The sequence below is a fragment of the Dendropsophus ebraccatus genome, chromosome 3 (genome assembly GCF_027789765.1).
Source record: "Dendropsophus ebraccatus isolate aDenEbr1 chromosome 3, aDenEbr1.pat, whole genome shotgun sequence".
Classification (NCBI taxonomy): Eukaryota; Metazoa; Chordata; class Amphibia; order Anura; family Hylidae; genus Dendropsophus; species Dendropsophus ebraccatus.
Window position 1 is genome coordinate 19,740,393 of NC_091456.1, and position 20,315 is coordinate 19,760,707.

Sequence of the window (20,315 nt, forward strand, 5' to 3'; positions counted from 1 at the left end):
GCGCATTCCCAAACTACAATTAAAATGTTGACACCTGGCTCGACTGGGCCGATTAGGCTTTGATTCTCTGTAATTATACGTTATCGCTCACATCCAGTGGCAATATTACCTTCTGTACTGTACGATAACACTTATTAATTCAATAAAAGAAATCAATTCACAGGCAATTTTCGATGTAACACCTTGGAAACAGTGCATTAACCAATCTCAGTATGCATCAGAAGGCCTTTCTTGTCATTTAATCAGGACAGGCTGATTACAAAGCTGAGCCGTGTCGGAAGCTAATTAAGAATAGCAGAATTCAGGCTTTACTGCGGCTGTTGTTGTGCTGGCTTTCCGAAGACCATACAATTTATGTATCTTCTGAAGAGGAGGTAGGTTTTCTACAGTTTGACATACAAAAACCTTAGCTGGTCTTCTCAGATTTTGACCAGTTCTGCACACACAAAACGTGTATGTCACTCGGATTCACTTTGGCTTGTGTTCCTTGCAATGGTCATTGCAGTCATTCCAACCAAAGCGTTCATTGCCTACCGATAAGCTTATGTTATGGTGATGTAGCCTGGGTCACATTTTAACGCATACCTCCCAAGTGTCCCTCTTTTGGAGGGACAGTCCCTACTTTTGAGCCAAGTCCCTCTGTCCTTCTTTGCCCCTTACATTTCCCTCTTTTTGACCTATGAATTAGATTTGCATTAATAATGGTGTCTGGTTTCTTCCTGTATAATAGATTATTTTATCATGTGGTGGAAGTTGGATCCTATAAATTGTTATATTCAGATGAATCGTGTGACATTTATGGCCCCTTTCACACATGCAGACTCATTGATTTCTATGGCCCCAAACACACATCTCTAGGTGTTACGGATCCGTTTTGGGGCCATGATCCGTGCCGCAAAAAAAAAACTATTAAGCCATATGACACCCATGACAGTGGGTCCTTGCAAATGCGGACAGCTACTGACACACATTAGTAATCTGGTCCGCAGTGAACCACAAGTGTCCCTCTTTGGCCATCCAAAAAGTTGGGAGATATGTAACGGGAACCTAGCATGTTATGGAGCAGAGGGAGCTAAGCAGACTGAATACATATTTGTGGGAAAATAAGTTTAACTAGGAATCTTTCCAGGTATATTTTCAGTTCTCCTAAATGCTTTGCGGCCTCCCTGGCCTGTTTGTGGCCACATGAGGAGGCCATGAAGCCAAAAACATGTGAAGTAGGGGAATTATGCAATTTGCTTAAGTCCCATTGAGTCCATCCGAACCCGAACATTCGGCATTTGATTAGCGGGGGCTGCTGAAGTTGGATAAAGCCCTAAGGCTATGTGGAAAACATGGATATAGTCATTGGCTGTATCCATGTTTTCCAGACAACCTTAGAGCTTTATCCAAGTTCAGCAGCCTCCGCTGATCAAATGCCGATCATTCGGGTTCGGATCGACTCGAACCCAAACCCTGTTCGCTCATCTCTAGTTATAAACTGTTATTGGGGAAGGGACGATTTGTCTTTTTATATATATATATACATATATATATATATATATATATATATATATTTATAATATATTTATTAGGGATGGTACGAACCCGAACCCTCGGTAATGATTCCCGCTGTCTGCCCGCTCCGTGCAGCGGGCGGATCCAGTGGGAGGACCGCCTGGAAAACTGGGATACAGCCATAGCCATAGGCTGTATCCCAGTTTTCCAGGCGGTCCTCCCGCTGTATCCACCCACTGCACGGAGCGGGCAGACAGCGGGAATCCCATGCCGAGCGTTCGGGTTCATCCGAACATCGGCGGGTTCGGACCATCCCTAATATATATATTTATTTTACACTTTTCAAGTCCCTAGGTGACTAATGCTGGCAATCATTACACTGGTCAATGCTGTGCCACTGCATAGCATTGATCGGTATCATCTGTGATCTTCACATATAGTCTGCCTGTGGCAGACTTTATTAGAAGTTCACCGAGCTGACTGCACAGAGGTAAGTAAGAGACCTCCGGCAGTCAGGGAAAGCGATTGGGACCCATACAGTCACCATTGGCATTGAAGGGGTTAATGACAAATGGCATCAACATCGCTGCGGCCCATCATTAACGGTGAGGACCTGGCTGCCGATAGCAGCGTACTCAGCTCCGGAGCTCACTTCATAGAGCCCCCAGACCCTTTGGCATATTGTTTCAACATAGGTCCTTAAGGGGTTAATCTAGTAAGACATGGTGAGTGTAGATTTTACATATTTTTCAAAATGGCAGATTTATCGTAAAGCTATGTTCACATGACTTTTTCCATGTTCATGCTGTTTATTTATGGCTGCAATTATCAGACAACAAGTGTAATTTCATTTCAAAATGGCGACCGTCCTAATATACGCCCGAATTAAAACATTGTGTGAACATATCCTCAAGATTGAATGGCTGGGTTCTTCAAGGCCTTTCTTTATAAAAAGTGTTGACACTGAAGAGTTAACAGCGGCGGTATTGGGGACAGTTCTTTTCTAGTGCAAGTGCTAACCTCGTCGCTGAATTCTGAATGATTATGAAATACCACATTTATGTTTCCTTTCTAGTTAGCTTGGAAATAGTGAAGTATTGTTCTATACATCAAAGTAAAATGTCTCTTTGAAATTATTGCGATTTCCGTAAGCCACAAACCATTTTTTCCAATATGTTTTAATGCTTTACACCTTCTTTTATTGTCAGCTTCAGCAAAGACTACATAAAGTACTACTGAAGCCTTTAAAACACAGATGGCGTCCAATAATCCCAAGTGTAAGAACAGACTTCTCTTTTCCAACTCGGATTGTGTTATTTTTTTCTTCCATCTTCTGGGTTATGGCAGGCTTTGACAGATCAGAAGAAATTTTCACAGCTTGATGCCGCTGGATTTCTCTCTTGCATGAAAGAGAAACATCTGGAGCAAAATCAGGGAATTTTACCAAAGGGCTCCAGTAAAGTGTTCTTGCATCTGTTGTAGTGACACTTGTCCCACTGCATACTCAGCTGGTTATGGCTTTGCTTTAAGACATTACCGCCTGATCCAGAGTGTTGTAATTTTTTGCATTTTACACCATTAACTGTTCTTACAGTAGAACTGTGCTTCATTGTGCTGATAAAAGAGCAACAATGAAGTAGGTCTAATAGAAGGAAGCCTGGTACCCTAATTCCTTCTATATGTGCCAAAATAAAATGTTTTAGGTCATTTTAGGGTGGGTTCACACATACCACGTTTGCAGTGGAATCCGCTGCGGTAGACGATTACAGTCTATGGCTCTGCATTCTCGCAGCAGATTATCATGCTGTGAGAATCTAATGAAAGCCATATTTAACTACTTACCTGCCATAAACGGCAAATACTTACCTGCTTGTGCTCCTACTTCAGTCTCCTGGTCCCGTCTCACTGACAGCCTGCACATCTAATCACTGGCTTCGGCAGGGCAGCACACTGATAGGCTGAGCAAGCCATCAATGAGCCTGGGCCAGGAGACTGAAGCAGAAGCACAAGCAGGTAAGTATTTACAATTTAATATTTTTTTATCAGCCTCGCTACTACTTAAATATGGTTTTTACTACACAGCGGAATGATAATCTGCTGTAAGAATGCAGGGCGATAGACTGTAATTGTATAAAGTGTGGCAGCGGATTTCAGTGCAAAACGCACAGCGTGAAATCCGCTGCGGATGTGGTACATGTGAACACACCCTTATTATTAAATAAGGACAACACAAGGAAACACAAAATGCAGTCTTATAAATGATCATTTCGTTTGTTGAAGATAAAGATACTAAAGCCTCTGTCACCTATGTGGTAAAAGTAATTGCCCCCATTATGTCTGTTTCTAACACCTTTAGCAATAACAACAGCAGTCAACATTTGTACTAACTTGTAGTATATATTGAGGTTGGAAAGGTTCGACCCACTCTTCTTTACAGAATTGTTCTAATTTGGCTACATTGTGGGTTTATATGCATATACTGCCTATTTAAGGTCTTCTCACAGCATCTTAGTGGGATACAGGTGAGGACTTTGTGACTCCACAATCTTAATTTTGTTTCTTTTAAGCCACTCAGAGGTGGACTCGCTTATTTGTTTTGCATATTTGACCTGATGCATAACACTAGTGCTCTTGGGCTTTTGGTTATGACCAGATGGACAGAATTCTTGGTTTCTTCAATTATGAGCAGTCTTCCAGGTCCTGCAGAAACAAAGCAGTGCCAGGCTATCATACTACCAACACTGAGGGTACTATTATGCGATTTTTCAACGATAAGCGATCGCAAGCGACCGCTATTGCGAACGACTTGAAATCATTCGCCCAATTACACGGAATGATGATCGTTACTAGAGATGAGCGAACCGGGTTCGGGTTCAAGTTGATCTGAACCCGATCGATTGGCATTTGATTAGCGGGGGCTGCTGAACTTTGATAAAGCTCTAAGGTTGTCTGGAAAACATGGATACAGCCAATGACTATATCCATGATTTCCACATAGCCTTAGGGCTTTATCCAAGTTCAGCAGCCACCGCTAATCAAATGGCGAAAGTTCGGGTTCGGATCGACTCGAGCATGCTCCAGGTTCGCTCATCTCTAATCGTTACTTATGTTCATTCTTGTGGTCGTCTTGTCTTCGCTATTGTGTTTGCCGCTACTGCTAATGACTGAACGACGTCTTATTCCATGCAAACAATCAACGATAAAAATAGGTCCAAACTCTATTAACTGACTAATGATTTCTCGTTGGTCATTTAATCGCTGTCTGCTATTCAACTAAAGGATTATTGTTCAAATCTGAGCGATCTAACGATTTTTTTAACGATAATCGTTCCGTGTAATAGGACCCTAAGTCTGACTCTTAGGGCCCCATAAAATGGGGCAATTATCTGCCTAATTGGGTAAATATCGCCCTGTGTAATAAAGACAACGGTCACCCGAGGAGCCAGTGGTTTACCAATTCACGCTCCCCTGGTGTCTTTCTGCCTGTTCCCCACTGATTTCCACAGAGACAAGTGAATCTTAAGCGCGCTCTGGTTCATCGAAGCACTCTGCATTAAATTATCGGTGGTTGAACAAGTTGGTTGCAGCCCTGAGGCTTCCTGGACAACAGGGCTACAGCTTATGGGTGTATCCATGTTTTCTAGGACTCCCTAGGGCTGCATACAACTTCTTCAGCCACCGATAATCACATGCCGAGTGTTCGTGTGGACCAGAGTGTGCTCGAGATTTGCTCATCTCTAGTAATGAGCTGTGTAACTCTATAACTCTAAAGATATTCATATTTCATGCAGGATTAATCTATCAGTAAGACACAACAGGAGATTTTATTTTAATTTGTGCAGAATTCTATAAAAACGGTGTCTTTATAATTGCTACACTTTATTGAATTTGCAGCTGTGTCTCAAATGATCTGGAAATATCAGCTTTGAAACTATTTGTATGAATCAGTACTTTTTTTTTTCTTTTTCTTCTTCATGCTTTCCAATATATTTGTAATTAAATTCTCCATTTATATTTATTAGCCTGTAAATTGTCTCAAAACAAAGCTGATGGCTATTGAAGGTAATTTAGTTAGGAAATAATGGAAGCAAAGTATTCAATCTGATTCTTCCAGCTATTTGACTGGAGAGGTTGCGTCCTTGGGTTGCAATTCACATAGAGGTGGATCGTTTCAAGGAAGGAAATTTTAGATACTTGCTAATCACAAGTCTCACAGCAGCTATTTATAGTGTTAGCCCTGGCCTATTCCAGGCTTCCTTCAGATTCTCTCCTCAAGGACCCATGAAGATCTGTGTTCTTTCGATGTCCCCATCAGTAAGCAAGAATTAACTTCAGTTACATATGAAATTACTTTGTCACGATGTTCCCTTATGATTGTGTAAAATTTCTAGCTAACTTTAATTCTAGTTGGTATTCTTGAAGGCCAGTGAGTAAGAGAGTAGTGTGGCCTCCATTTGGAGCAAGTTTGCAATATCTGTTTGGTATATATTAAAGGGGTAGTTCAGCAAAAAAAAAAAATTCTTTCAAATCAGCTAGTGCCAGAGATTTGTAATTTACTTCTATTATAAAAAATCTCCAGTACTTATCAGCTGCTGTATGTCCTGCAGGAAGTGGTGAATTCTTTCCAGTCTGACACAGTGCTCTCTGCTGCCACCTCTGTCCGTGTCAGGAACTGTCTAGAACAGTCACAAATCCCCACAGAAAACCTCTCCTGCTCCCCGGACTTGAAAGAATACAACTTCCTGCAGGACATACAACAGCAGATAAGTACTGGAAGACTGGAGATTTTTTTAATAGAAGTAAATAACCAATCTCTGGCACCAGTTGATTTGAAAGTAATTTTTTTTTTTCTGATTGTTTTTCAGTATAGTTGCAAAACTGTAGATTTGGTATGATAGAAAATGTACAGCGTTCCTAATCTGGCAGCAAGGAAAAGGGTTAAAACAAAATAGCAATAGCGCAGTTTGCACCTTTAAGAGAGAGCAAAACCAGCCGCCTAGATAAATAAATAAACGTTCAGCCTGTTTGCAGCAGCTGTAGCCGTGGTTCGTGCGGAAAATGAAGGCAGATGATTCAATTTGGCCTGTGCCCCGAGTACATTTCCAAATGCTTCTGTGTGTGCGCAAGATAATGAACAAATATATTGAGATGGCACAAGATCAGTGCGAGTTTACCGCTGTGAAAGCATCTCCCTCTCCCCCCAGTGGGGGCAAGCAAACTCTACTGGGTTAATGGGGGTGAGGGTCCCTTCGCCCGCCACCTTTCAGAACAACTTAAGAAAAGAATTTGTCTCCTTTTGCCCCAGGCTCCCTGTTGCGCTCAAAGGGAGCTTTTGATAAATGGAAGTGTATTTATTAATAATGAGCTGGGGCCGGCTGTCTGTGATCTGAAAAGTGATGCTGATCAGACACTGTTTTCCTGTGGCATTCGACTGCTTCTAGCACTATAAGGTATTGTAAACGTGCAGTGAGGCGAAAGCTCTCACCCAATTAACACCCTTTCTCTGATGAATTTTATAGCACAATTACAATTATAATGTATTTAGCATAAAAATTCACGTTTTCGCCACCAGTTTTCAGATGTTTTCGTATTGTTTCCTTCAGCTGACGCTTGAAGACTATGTTTCCACTACGTCTTTATTTGGCTGTTTTATGGCCATCTTTTAGAAAGACCGCCATTTTGATGCCAAAATTATGGCAATCCACAATAACTGTGGTAAAACGGCCAAAAAGGATTTGGAAACCTAAGCCTAAGGGTGTTTTTTTTTTACACTGAATGGAAATACTGCTGAAATGAGAGATCTTCAGCGTTTTTGTTTTGTAAATCAAAAGCGGAAAATTATCATCTTCTTTTTCTCATATCGCTGTGAGAAGAAAAAAAGAAGAACCCAGGGCTTTGACCGTGCAACTGCATGGCTTTTGATGTGAAAATTGTCACATTTATGTGTAAAAAATGTTCATAATGATCATTATTAGCCCTTGTCTATATAAGACAGACACTTGGCCAATCTGTTCCCTAAGTGGGAACATAGCCACATTGTGGAGGCCTGAAAAGTACCTACCTAATGTGCATGGCATGCATTAAACTGCTGGGTTTCTTGCATGCTCTCAAGAGAAACCAATGTTAACAAGATTTTCTTCTGTTTACTTGTATAGTTGATACTTTAAAGTACACCTGTCACTTTAAAAACTTTTGACTTTGTCGTAGAGACTCTAAACCTAGAAACTGACATGCAAAAAGTTTTAAGCACATGGCTGAGCATTCTTCCTCCTGCTCTCTGTGCTCAAGACAGTCCCATGGACCTACATTTGGATTCCATCTCAGTCGTGTGGTACAAAAGTCATAGAGAACACATTTTTCCCAGCTAATTGTAGCGATTAGTCAGGTACCCAGATGGCAACAGATCAAAACTTGTAATAATAATAAGAATAATAATAATAATATTTATTTGTAAAGCGCCAACAGATTCTGCAGCATTTTTTTTAAGTACAATACAAGTAACATTTATAATACATTACACAATAAATAAATTAGAATAAAATAAAAATGATACAAACAGTTAGAGGCCATTGTCTCGGTTCAGGTAGAAAGTACATGGCACCAAGGAGATTATAGAGTGGATGAAGAAGGTATAGCAGAGAGGAAGACGAGATTAGGGAATGTTATAAGCGTTCTGGGAGAGATGAGTCTTTAGGGCACACTTAAAACTGTGGGAGTTGGAGATAAGTCTGAGGTCTTTGGGTAGGGTGTTCCAGAGAACTGGTGCAGCATGAGAGAAGTCTTGGAGGCGGGAGCGAGAGGTTCTGATTATGGAAAATGTTAGTGTAAGATCATTAGCAGAGCGCAGCCCACGGGAATGAAGGTAGGTGGAGATGAGGGAGAGATGTATGGAGGGGCAGAGTTGTGGAGAGCTTTATGGTTGAGGGTGAGGAGTTTAAACTGTATTCTGTATTTAATGGGTAACCAGTGCAGTGACTGGCACAGAGGGGAGACGTCAGTGTAACGGCTGGAGAGGAAGATGAGCCTGGCTGCTGCATTCAAGACATTTTTAAAGTGACTTTAAAGTGATTTTTCTAATCTCCAACTAAACTTCACTTAAGTCCAATGCCGTCCTAATGGTTTGGTCAGGGGCGTAGCTAGGATTCAAGGGGGCCCCGTAGCAAAAAATTTTAAGGGGCCCCCCTCCCCTACGCACAACACAAAGCACTGCGCATATATATATATATATATATATATATATATATATATATATATATATATATTTGCTTTACTGCTGGTGCACTGATAACCCCTGTTAAAAAAAAATGATTGCCTGCCAGATCGCTCTGTGTAGTGGGTGATGCGCGGCCGATGGCTGGTTTGGTATAAAGAAAATAATAAAGAAGGTATGCTTACCTCTCCACGCTCCTTCAGTGCCCTCCTGCCTTGTCTCTGCATCCACTGCTGATTGCAACGGCCAAGGACAATTCAAAACCGGCATCTGCGGTGACAGCCTGCTTAGCCAATCACTGACCTAGACGGTACACCAACGTGGGCAGTGATTGGCTGAGCTGGCTGTCACTACAGAGACTGGTTCAGAAATGTCTGCAGCTGCATACAAGTTTTATTATTTTCTACATACCAACACTGAAAACCCAAACAATCATTGAGCCACTCACCCCCACTCACCGGGCCATGTAATACAGACTTCAATGTACCCTTTAGCTGACAGATTGTGTCAACAATCTAACATGTATATTAACCTCATCACAGCGCTTCAATGGCAGAAAAGCTTTAATTCATTGTGTAGAATTTCTGCATACTCACTCATTAGTTCAGCCAGGAGAATGTGGAACACTGGTTAGAAAAAAAAATAACACGAATTTGGCAGGAATCTTCAGTGTTGAATATGGTCCTCCATAATGTTCTCTGACGTACAGTGACCTAGGTCTGGTTTTGTGGCTCTAACAATGATTTTTCACTAGTCCTGTGTACATTTTATCACTTTGCTGGCATTTCCATTTTGTGGGACAGCTTCTCTTCTGATACATATAGATAAAAAGCTCTGTTATTTGCTGCTTTGTAGTAATGAATACTTGTGTGAGCTGCGGAAGGACTTGTATTATTAAGGTATTTGCTGATGAAGTTAGGCAGCATCACCCCTAGTCATAGGCAGCAGGTGTAAATGAAGACAATCTGTCACAGCCACTGTCAGTGCTTCTTAATTCTCAATAACAAATTGGGACCCAGAAGCCGTGGTACATCTAAAAATTGATATTCACTCAGGCAGGTTAATAACGTCAGCCAGTCCTCTAATTTGATTTCCTGTGCAGAGCATCATTAAGTCTGACAGGTTTCCTTATAAAACCATCCCACTGTTGTACCATAACTGGTGATTTCTTAATCATATTTGGAAAAGGAACAAAGGAATTAATAAAACTGATAACTAGATCAGCTCAAACCTTTTGTTGGTCGGTAATTTGAAGTGCGGAAATCCCATAGGTACATGGACAAATCTGCACGAGTGCCAAGAATGAGTACAGAAGGAGAGCTGTTCATACCTATGATGATGTGCAATGCATGAGAACCTCCAAGATAAAACCACATAAGCATGTACACCTTGAGGGGGAATAATTGTGGGAATTTGTGTCAAAAAGTTGCACATTTTTGCAGAACCATTTGCTCAAATTTATGTTAGACATCTGGTTCTCATTCTGTCCCATTGAAAAAAGAGTGCAAAAGCATGAAATCTCATTTATGTCTTGTATCATAGGCAAGTTTCATTTATTATGTGTGATTTTTTTTTTGTGTGTGTGTGCAAATTTTTGCTCAAATCTGCACAAGCTCTTAAGCAGCCTTATTTTTAGCGTGGCTTTGTGTGGATCTGTACAAATCCATGTGACAAAAACATACATAGATAAGACATACCAGTCCCCCATTCTGTTTTGGATATGTTGAATTGAAGAACTGATTTTACAGCATTGGGAGTGCTGGTTTTATATCTCGCCATTCAAAAGAAGGACAATCATGTTGTATGAGTTGGTTGATTCAACTACTTTACAGTAGATTGGTATACACTTCAATCTATAAGGGTACTTTCACACTTACCGGATCCGCAGCTTATTTTCTGCTGCGGATCTGCTGCAGATCCTGTAGGTGTGAACGCACCCTAAGAAAACCTCTTGAAACCAAGACATATTTATCCTGTTCTTTAAAATAGGTTAATCACAAAATAGTTGTTGTAGAACCTGTGGTGTAATGGCCTCACCATAGAAGCATTGGTTATCCTGACATGCCTCTTTCTTCATGTTTTAGGTCAAAGTATCCAGGAACAGAAACGGCAGAAGCAATGACGACAGCAGCATCAAAGAAGCCATGAGTTCTCAGCGCAGCAGCTCTCATGACTGCCTCAGTGATGTAGGTATTCCTATACTGTGGGGTTTCTGCTTGTGTTATCATATTTTAAAAGTGGGAATGTGAAATAAAACATGTCTGACATAGTCCAGAAATTAATTAACCTAGCATTTATTAAATTAGTGAATAATGCTCTTCTATACATGTACATTACCTTTGAGATATAGAGTATGAGAAAGTCTGTCTATGGTCACTTCAGCAAATAATGTGCCAAGCTTTACACCTCTGACAGATTTACAGCTCTTATGCTGGTGGAGGCATGTTACCTCCAGAGACAGAACCTCTTTTTGCTTCAGACAGACAGAGGGAGGGAGTGCCTCCTGAACAGCTTTTAACCCATTATTTTGTATGGGTTATTTATATACATACAAATTAATCTTGCTTCCTCCCTTAGATATCCCTTCTCAGGACTACTTTTTCAAAATTAGCATTTTACCCATTTCCAGTTCAGCTTTTGATTTACTAACAATTTCTGTAGATTACGCTATAATAGCTTGTTTGTTTGTTTTTTGTCCTTATTTTATTGGAGTTGGGTGGAAAAAAAGCATAGTCTCCTACCCTGATACCCTATCACTGCCATTTCTTTTTACTTCTCCACTGCTCACTGCTTTCTTTGACATGTCAACACTGATGAAAATGCCTGCTTAACCAACTACTGGCTGACATGATGGACATGTTAGAGGAAGCTGTAAGCAACAGGAACTTAGCGCTCACAGAATAGCAGTAGTGGGGGATTCGGGTAGGTGAGTATGGTTGCCTCCCTGGAAAGCCTGTTTGACCCTTACTTCTAGATCATGAATTAATAGGATGATTAATAACTGAACTTTATCCTACACCACCCATAACCAGGCACCATTCAGAGTGAAAATAATTTACTACAACACTTTGGGTAAGGTCTTGGAGCAAGTTAGAAAATAAACCTATAGACATTGTTTTACCTAATAGGTCTCTTATTAGTGATATTATCAATACTAATGTTATAGTATCTAATACCAATGGAAAGTACACTTGTGAAAGCAACCAAAAAGCTATTTACATGTAGTACAGTTTACAGCATCTAATGGTTATAGATGACACATGGATTTTTTTGTACTAGTCATGAGCTTTGCCCACAGGGGTATTTGACAAGGGTGGCAACCCATTGTTACAGGATTCTTATTATCCTCGTCTATGTCATATTGGAAGACCATTACATTTCTCCTATTCATTCACATGGTAATGGTGATCAGAAACTTTCTTTATGCAGGTCCATTACTAATTATATCCTGTAAAGGCATGTAAGACCAGACTGTGACTAAAGAGCAGCTCTGGCACACAACAACCACCAGCCCTAATACTATATCTCCTCCCACTCCATATTCCAATTATCCCCCCCCTCCCCCGCAGCTCCCCGTGTAATAGCGCCAGCAGCAAGTGGGAAATGAGGAGCAAGCGATTGCTAATAGCGCTCGTTTGCTCCTCAATATCGCCCCGTGTAATAGGGGCTTTATTCTATTGGGTTAGTAACACACAGATATCAGTTAAGCCTTGCTATACATAGATTTTTTTGTAGCACTACAGGTTATTTACTGTGTCACAAAACATCTCTGTGTAGACCGCGCCTTATATTTCCAGGAGAAATAAGTGTATGAAATTTCAAGACAGCGGATTGAGCTTCTGAATATCATTGAGTCTATGGGACAGGCGGAACGTCAAGTCCCGTGCAAAGCCTCCGTCTGAAATTTCGGCGCATGTTCTGTAGTGTGCACATACCCTAATAGAGGAAGGGAAAAGCACTAAGTTCTAAGCTACACAAGAATAGCTATCTCACTGCAATATAGTTACTGTATTTACTGTTATAGATACAAGAAGTAGTGACTGCTCCTCTATTATCCACCGAATGGCAGGTGATGTCTTCTCTGATAGGAGTCATTCTCTTTCCCTTTTCCTCTCCCTTTGGTCCAGACCTTCATGATGACTGCAGAATTTGTTGCGCATACATTTTTGACCCCAGCACTTCTATAGTCATTCTCACTTTCTATAACAACACATAAATTGACCCCTGAATAAGTTCATACCGTAGACCCTGGAATAAATTCATATCCTAAACCTCAGAATAAATTAAAGGGGTAGTGCGGTGCTAATCATTTATTCACAAAACAACACACATTGCAAATTTATATAACTTTGTAATGTGTATTATGTATGTGAATGGCCCCTTTTCCCTGTGTCCCCCCCCCACCCACCCGCGCTAGGCCTCTAAGTGTTGGTGCATTATACGTACCACATTCGTGTCGACCCCTGTCCGCCATTTTGGGACAATGACGATGTCTTCGGGAGGCCGGCCAAACCGCTCCATCTGTCCCTCATGCCGGCCCCCCCTATGTCGCGTCATCGGCTGCTCAGCTGCGATTGGCTGAGCATAACTGTGCAGCTGGTGACGCGGGTTCGGCTGGCCTCCCAAAGACAACATCATTGTCCCAAAATGGCAGACGGGGGTCCGCACGAATGCGGTAAGTATAATACACCAACACTTCCGGGTCTAGCGTGGGTGGGGGGGAACAAGGGGAAGGGGGCCATTCACATACATAACATACATTACTAAGTTGTATAACTTTGTAATGTGTGTTATTTTGTGAATAAATGATTAGCGCCGCACTACCCCTTTAATATCCTAAACCCCAGCATAAATTGATACCATAGACCCCAGAATAAATTCATATCCTAGACCCCCAAATTAACTCGTACCAAGACCCCTGGATAGCTTCATACCCATACTTCTGAATAAATTCAAACCGCAATCCCCTTAATAAATTTATACCACAGACCCCTGAATCAATTCCTGTATTCCCAGGCCCATAAATAAATTAATGTCCCATGCGCCCTAAATAATTATGCCAGATCCCTGAATAAATTGAGACACCAGACCCCTAAATAAATTCATATTACTGGCCTCTAAATAAATTCAGACCCCTGAATTCATATCTCAGACCCCTAAATAAATTCATACCGCACACTAGGGATGGTCCGAACCTGCCGAGGTTCGGGTTCGTATGAACGCGAACGCTCGGCATCAGATTCCCGCTGTCTGCCCGCGTCGTGCAGCAGGTGGATACAGCGGGAGGACCGCCTGGAAAACTGGGATACAGCCTATGGTTATGGCTGTATCCCAGTTTTCCAGGCGGTCCTCCCGCTGTATCCACCCTCTCCACAGAGAGGGCAGACAGCAGGAATCATTTTCGAGAGTTCTGGTTCGTACAAACCCAAACCAAACCAGGTTCGGACCATCCCTACCGCACTTCCATTAATAATCGTTGATCAGTTAGATCGGCACCCACTTGCAGTGCCGATCTTATACGGCACAACTAATTGAGCAGCCAGGCCTCATGAATGATTGCTCTATCATTCGTGTGGCCCTTTAAATACATTATCTCCCTCACATCGGTTTAGACAGAAACAACAATTATATTGGTCACACAAAAGATAAAATCAGCCAGCAAGTGGGTGTTTTATTGCTTTCAGCTAATTGCTGGCCCTTTTACATGGGCCAATTATCGGGTAATGAGCGATCTTATGAACACTCATTAATGATAATCGACCAGTGTAAAAGAGCCATAAGTTATTACCCCATGATCCCTAAATATATTTCCTCCCCCACATAGCAGTCACAGCAAGTCCCCCCCTCCTGACCTCTATCTTTTCACAGCACAGTAGCAACAACGCAAATAACAAATGCACCCCCGCACCACCACATTTATATAGTGCAACTGTGTAATCAATAATATAATTCACTGGGACTGCTCTTTTCTGTGTACTTACCATTACACCGTCCACTGCTGTGTTCTCTAGCACTGTGCTTCATCTGATGTTGCTACATCAGGATAAGGAGACAGTCATGCCTGCCCAGCAAAGTACAGGAACCATATACAGCTCTGCTTAGTTAAATGCAAACACAGCACTTGGCAACACCCACAGTGACACACAGGACCTGTAAGCCATGTCTGTCAGTATGTCACTTTGGCGATGTTCTTCAGTGCCATTCCGCTTTCCACAACCCACACCTTTTACAGCCTTTGTAGCTCCCATTACTGTCAGTAAAATTTAAACATACAGCAGAAAACTCGGGTGGCCCACCGGGAATCTGCCTGACCAGCTGATTGTCAGTTCAGGCCTGGAAGCTTTCTTTTTTTCTTCTTCTATGTATACACTTGTTGTGTTCTTTGTATTCTGTTTATCAAAACCTATTGCATTATCATGGCAAGGCAGGCAGCCATCCACCAATGATGAAAGAGATGTGCCTGCATTTTAGAAGAGCGCCACATACTACAAAAGTGGAAAGATCTGTGTGATATTTAGCACTTCTGACCACCATACAAGGGTTTTAGACATTAGTCTGACTATTGCTTTTGCTGATATATTGCACCCTGTACAGCCAGCTTAACTATGGTTAACAAAGGATAACAGAGTACAAAGCTGTACATATAATTTATATAGAGGTATAAGAAAGAACATTTAAAAACCCGCGTTATCATAGCTGGTATCCCTTATTACAGCATCTTTTATTGTAATGAATTAGAGTGGAAAGCCTTGGCCGTTTTTCTGCAGAGGCTTCGGGAATGAAAATGGCTAGAATTGCTGAGATATTGGATTTAACATTTCAATAGCTATGCACGTAACCCCCTCCGTCTACCACCCTCCACGTGGGACTCATGTTGAGTTCTATTAATGTAAAATATGCTTCATAAGTACAGCCTGTCACAAGGAAAGCTTTGTGCCAGCTAGATTCAATTGGACAGCTAATTTAGGTTTTAAATTGAAAACACTGCCTCTTTTTCAGAATGCAAAGCAGTAGGTGGAGAGGTGGAGGTCTCCGAGGTTCTCAAAACAATAACATTTGGCATTAACCAGCTCCATGCCTGCAGTGATGGGACCAAGTGCCCTGCATGCAAATCTTACCTTTCCATACAATCTAATGGGTATCTGCCATCCGTCCTGCAAGCAGTCCTAGATTTTCATGCAAATGAAATAATTTTTCTGTGTTCTAACCCTTTGTGTATTTATGATGATTGTCAGGATATTACCTTAAAGCAGAGGAGAGGACAAGGTCCTGATGGCGTCCATCTGTGCAGAACAGATTATAGTGTTAAGCGGTGAATGATGGAAAATATGGCTGTGTTTTTTGTTTTTTTTTATTTAGTAGTCTTTGATATCACAGACATGTTATAGAACTCATCCATTATATTGAACCAATTGTTTCTTACTCTTTGCAGACGTTGCTTTGTTTTAATTTGCTATTCTTGTTTGCCGTATCTCACCGCACAAGAATCTTGCTGTAGCTATATACGTAGATAAAATTTTCATGCACCGTAGGAATGGAAGATTAAAGGAGCTGTCTGAGAGTATAATAAACAAAGGAAATTATATAAAATAGCAAACCAAATAGAACTGATCTGTCAAATCTAGCATCGACGTTCCGGTGGTCCCTGCCACTCTTTGTTTACTTTTTCCTGCAGCAATGACTTGCCATACCTACTTGTGACTGCTGCAGTCATTCACAGGTGATGATGGCATGTGTGGCGTACAAGCATTGAGGGCAGGGATTGGATGCGGCAGTCATGTGCCAGTACGTGACATCATTGCTGCCGGACAGGTAAACCGCCAATGACCTCTGAGGGTTGGGGCTGGAGTGGCGCCAGATTTGACAAATGGGTAATGTTACTTCTGTTTATACTCTCTCTGACAAGCCCTTTTTAAGGGTAGAGGTCACAGAAAGATAGAGATTTTCCAGTATATAGCGTTACTCTGTATCAGCTTACACTGCAGCAAGATCATTTACTGTACGGGAGAAGTTGGTTCCCAAACAGTATTTTCTGCTTTTAGTCTCCCTGCCTTTATTCTGCAAGGAAGGAGGGGGGAGGCGGGAAAGGAGATATCTGCAGCAAATGTGTTTAAGAGCTGAAAGTATTTATTAAAAATGTCAGGAGAAAAGTGCTCCTGGCAGATTAAAGCTGTATTTGAGTTGACAGCTTTGACAGGCGAAAGTGATGGGAGGGGAGGAAGAAAAGGGGCGGGGGACTCTTAGCTGCACATTTCCTCTAGTGCGGATTCCTGGGATCAGGAGCAGAGCCGGCTCGGATTCAGATGTGGGATCTTAATTAAGAAGTATGACTTGGGGGGCCAGGCGACAGTCCTCCGCAGGCAGAACAATCCACCCTTTAGCTTATTCCCAGATTCTCATCCGTCCCCAGATCAGCAGTACGTGAAGTGCACCAAATCTAAAAATTTATTCTCAATGAATATTAGCAGCAGAACACCCCCCACCCCCTTCTTCTTTCCCTTCAGGAGGTGGAAGAATGGAACGTCTTAAAGAACTGTGGAGGCCAGAAGTGTTACTATGGCAACAGCGCGAACCTATCATCGTTCTAGGTAACGATGTGCTCCACTCAAGCTCGCCATGTGGGGCATTTTGATTGGTGGCAGAAATATATTATTAGACGTAGCGGCCAATGAGACTTAGTCATTTTATCTGCGAGCAGAGCAGCGAGGTGTTCATAGGACAAAATAGGCTTGTTATTTTTCCGACTTCAGAGGCCAGTACCAGCCTGTTCTGTCTAGTAGCTCAGGATTTCCATCCTTTTTTTTTTTTTTCACCAGTATATTTAAACAATTATACACATTGGACCCTTCGTACCTTTCCATGTAAATAATTCTAACGCCTCTGTGTAATTGTTCTCTTAATCTTTTGAAATGTTGTGACCCGTGTTAAAATCCATACATGGCCTCGCATAATGGCTGTAAGACAGGGGGGGGGGGGGATTTTTTTTTTCTCTTTCTTTCTTTCTTTTTTTTTTTTTTTTATCTGTTCATGACCCAGCTTAAGAGCTGCCTGTGTTTTAATGGATTTTCTCCCTCGCTCAATTGAATGGATTGTCCCTCATTATCATTTAAATAGAAGCCTCAGTCCCTGTGAACATGGAAAATTTGAATGTGGTTGTAAAGCTGTGATAATGTGAAATATTCTGAAGGTGAAAGGAGGGTGTGAGGAGGGAGGGGGCGGAAAGGGAGAGGAGGGGGCGGAAAGGAAGAGGAGGGGGGGGGGAAACCTAATGTAATTGTTGTAGATTTCTGATTTCCCTAGCACCACCCACTACATGATGGGAAAATAGACTAATAATTGTCTCCCTGGCCTTGCCAAACTGGCTGCCCTAGTTAGCTGAAGCTAACACTCTAATTGTCAAGTGCGACCCCCCCAGATGAATGAAGATGTATTCAGGGCACAGCAAGGGCTAAACATGAGTGATACCAAGAGGCAAAGATTAAATTGGCAATTATTGGCTTAGCAGGAAAGGTTGGCAGGTGCACTGTGCTCCTCTGACTCACCAGGGAAAAATAGGAAATGCAGCTGCATTATTCACCCGTATTCCGCGCTTAACTTCTTCATTGCCGCAGCTTGCAGCAGGGCTTTCAGTGCATACATTTGTCGTGTAAAGGGAGGGTTTTGTCCATGCGTCATTTACAAAGTCATGCCTAAAAAGTCTGGCTTGGTTAAAAAGGATTCTTAGTTTATAAGAAAATATGTAGCGGAGACTTCATATCAATGTTTGAATCCTACGTTTTTGGCATAATCTCTCTTGTGCTGTTGAATATTTGATTTCACAGGACACCCAAACATTGTAAGAAAATTACATGCCCTGCCGTGAGAAAATGATGTATGGGTCCATTCTTCAATTTGAAGGAACACTAATGCCGCCATACGTTAGATAATTGTCAACAGATCCTGCGGACAACCTAATATGTTTAAAAGGCGGCCCGCACTGTTCCCACAATGTCTGTAGCCAGGTAAAACAAGGATCAGGCACATTGTTCTCCCCATAATAGAAACGTACAAGGCCAACCCGTGCGTCAGAGAGATGGTAGCAGGTTGTCTGAAGCTCGTTGACGACTTAAATGTGTCGCGTTTGTCTTCCTTTTTACGTCTTTTATTATTCTTCAGCACCTTGACGTTACTGAGCATTTTACTAAGCAGAATTGGGAAGTATGGATTACCATGGTATATAGTTTTGCAGGTAGTGGACAAGAACAGAAGCCAGTGATTTGTGATCATTTCACTTATTTCACCTATTTTGCTCATTTTGAGTACATCTCCCCTACATTTACCTTCAGGTGCGTCTGATGTAAACTATTCCAGTTTATCTTTGCTGACCTTGCTCTCTTTCCTCCACAGAGCTCAGCCCAGTCTCTTTCTGGACGCGGCTACTCAGTAAGTGTTTTCTTTCCTTGTTATACCTGCTAGTGAGTAGATCATATTCTTTCAAACAGTACTGGTCCACCTGGACTGGTCCTCCTAGGTACGAAGGACATTTTGCCTCTTGTCTCATGCACCTTATGTAATATAAGTGGCATATGGTTGAGCAATCAGTTGGCTGTTTGACTTTATTTTTGGCCAGTGGCAGGACAATGATGCATGGAAACGTCCAAAGATTTCTTAGGAAGGTGAAATGGAGAAGAAAAATGTTTGCATGAAATATCATAGACAAGAATTAAAGGAGAAGTCCGGCCAAAATTAATTTTTGATATGTTGTTACTTATGAAAAGTTATACAAATTTCTAATGTACATTAATTATGGGAAATGCACATATAGAGCTATTTCCCTTAATTTAGTAGATCAGGAAGTGTTAGAAATATCTCTGAAGAAGTGACGTCACGACCCAGGGTGTAATTCCTATGGAGTGTCCAGCAGGGGGCGCTCTCTATATAGAAGTCTATGGGACTTTATTGTTTCTATGGGTTTCTATGTAATGTAATGTAATGTAATGTAGTGTACAGTGCTTTATTGAATGAATACATCTATGGAATACTTTGGGGAGCAAGTGTCCTTGCTCCCCAAAGTATTGCATAAATGTATTCATTCAATACATAGTAAGCCCGCCGATCCGCCGCATTTCCGCCGAATTTCCGCCGCATTCCCGCCGATCCGCCACACGCTGATCCGCCGCATTCCCGCCGATCCGGACCATATACATTGAACTACAGCTCCCATCATCTGCTTCTAGTATGAACAGGTGATGGGAGCTGTAGTTGGGTAATGGATATGACATGCCGCCGGGCGCAGGGGGGAGCCGCTCAGTACACAGGAGCGCTCGCCCCTCCTCCTCCTCCTTCCGTGATAACTTCCGCCTATACCAATGCTGACTCCCTGCCTGGCCGCCGCTCTCCGCTCTCCCCCCCATACATACCGGCTCCCGATGCATCCTGGTGTCCGCGCTGATGCCGGGAGCCGGTATATGAGAGCGGAGAGCGGCGGCCAGGCAGGGAGTCAGCATTGGTATAGGCGGAAGTTATCCCGGAAGGAGGAGGAGGAGGGGGGAGCGCTCCTGTGTACTGAGCGGCTCCCCCCTGCGCCCGGCGGCATGTCATATCCATTACCCAGCTACAGCTCCCATCA

General features: G+C 42.2%; 1 protein-coding gene across 14 annotated transcripts in view; it reads left to right on the forward strand.

The window, feature by feature from the left end:
• FBRSL1 (fibrosin like 1) overlaps nucleotides 1-20,315 on the forward strand; it is a 431,893-nt gene that overhangs the window by 191,510 nt on the left and 220,068 nt on the right. For 12 of the 14 annotated variants that reach the window (XM_069961046.1, XM_069961041.1, XM_069961052.1 and 9 more), the window contains exons 4-5: nucleotides 10,792-10,893; nucleotides 19,094-19,129. In XM_069961046.1, coding sequence (XP_069817147.1) covers nucleotides 10,792-10,893; nucleotides 19,094-19,129 — 138 coding nt within the window. The remainder of the gene's footprint in view (nucleotides 1-10,791; nucleotides 10,894-19,093; nucleotides 19,130-20,315) is intronic. The other 2 variants (XM_069961043.1, XM_069961045.1) reach the window with 1 other exon arrangement.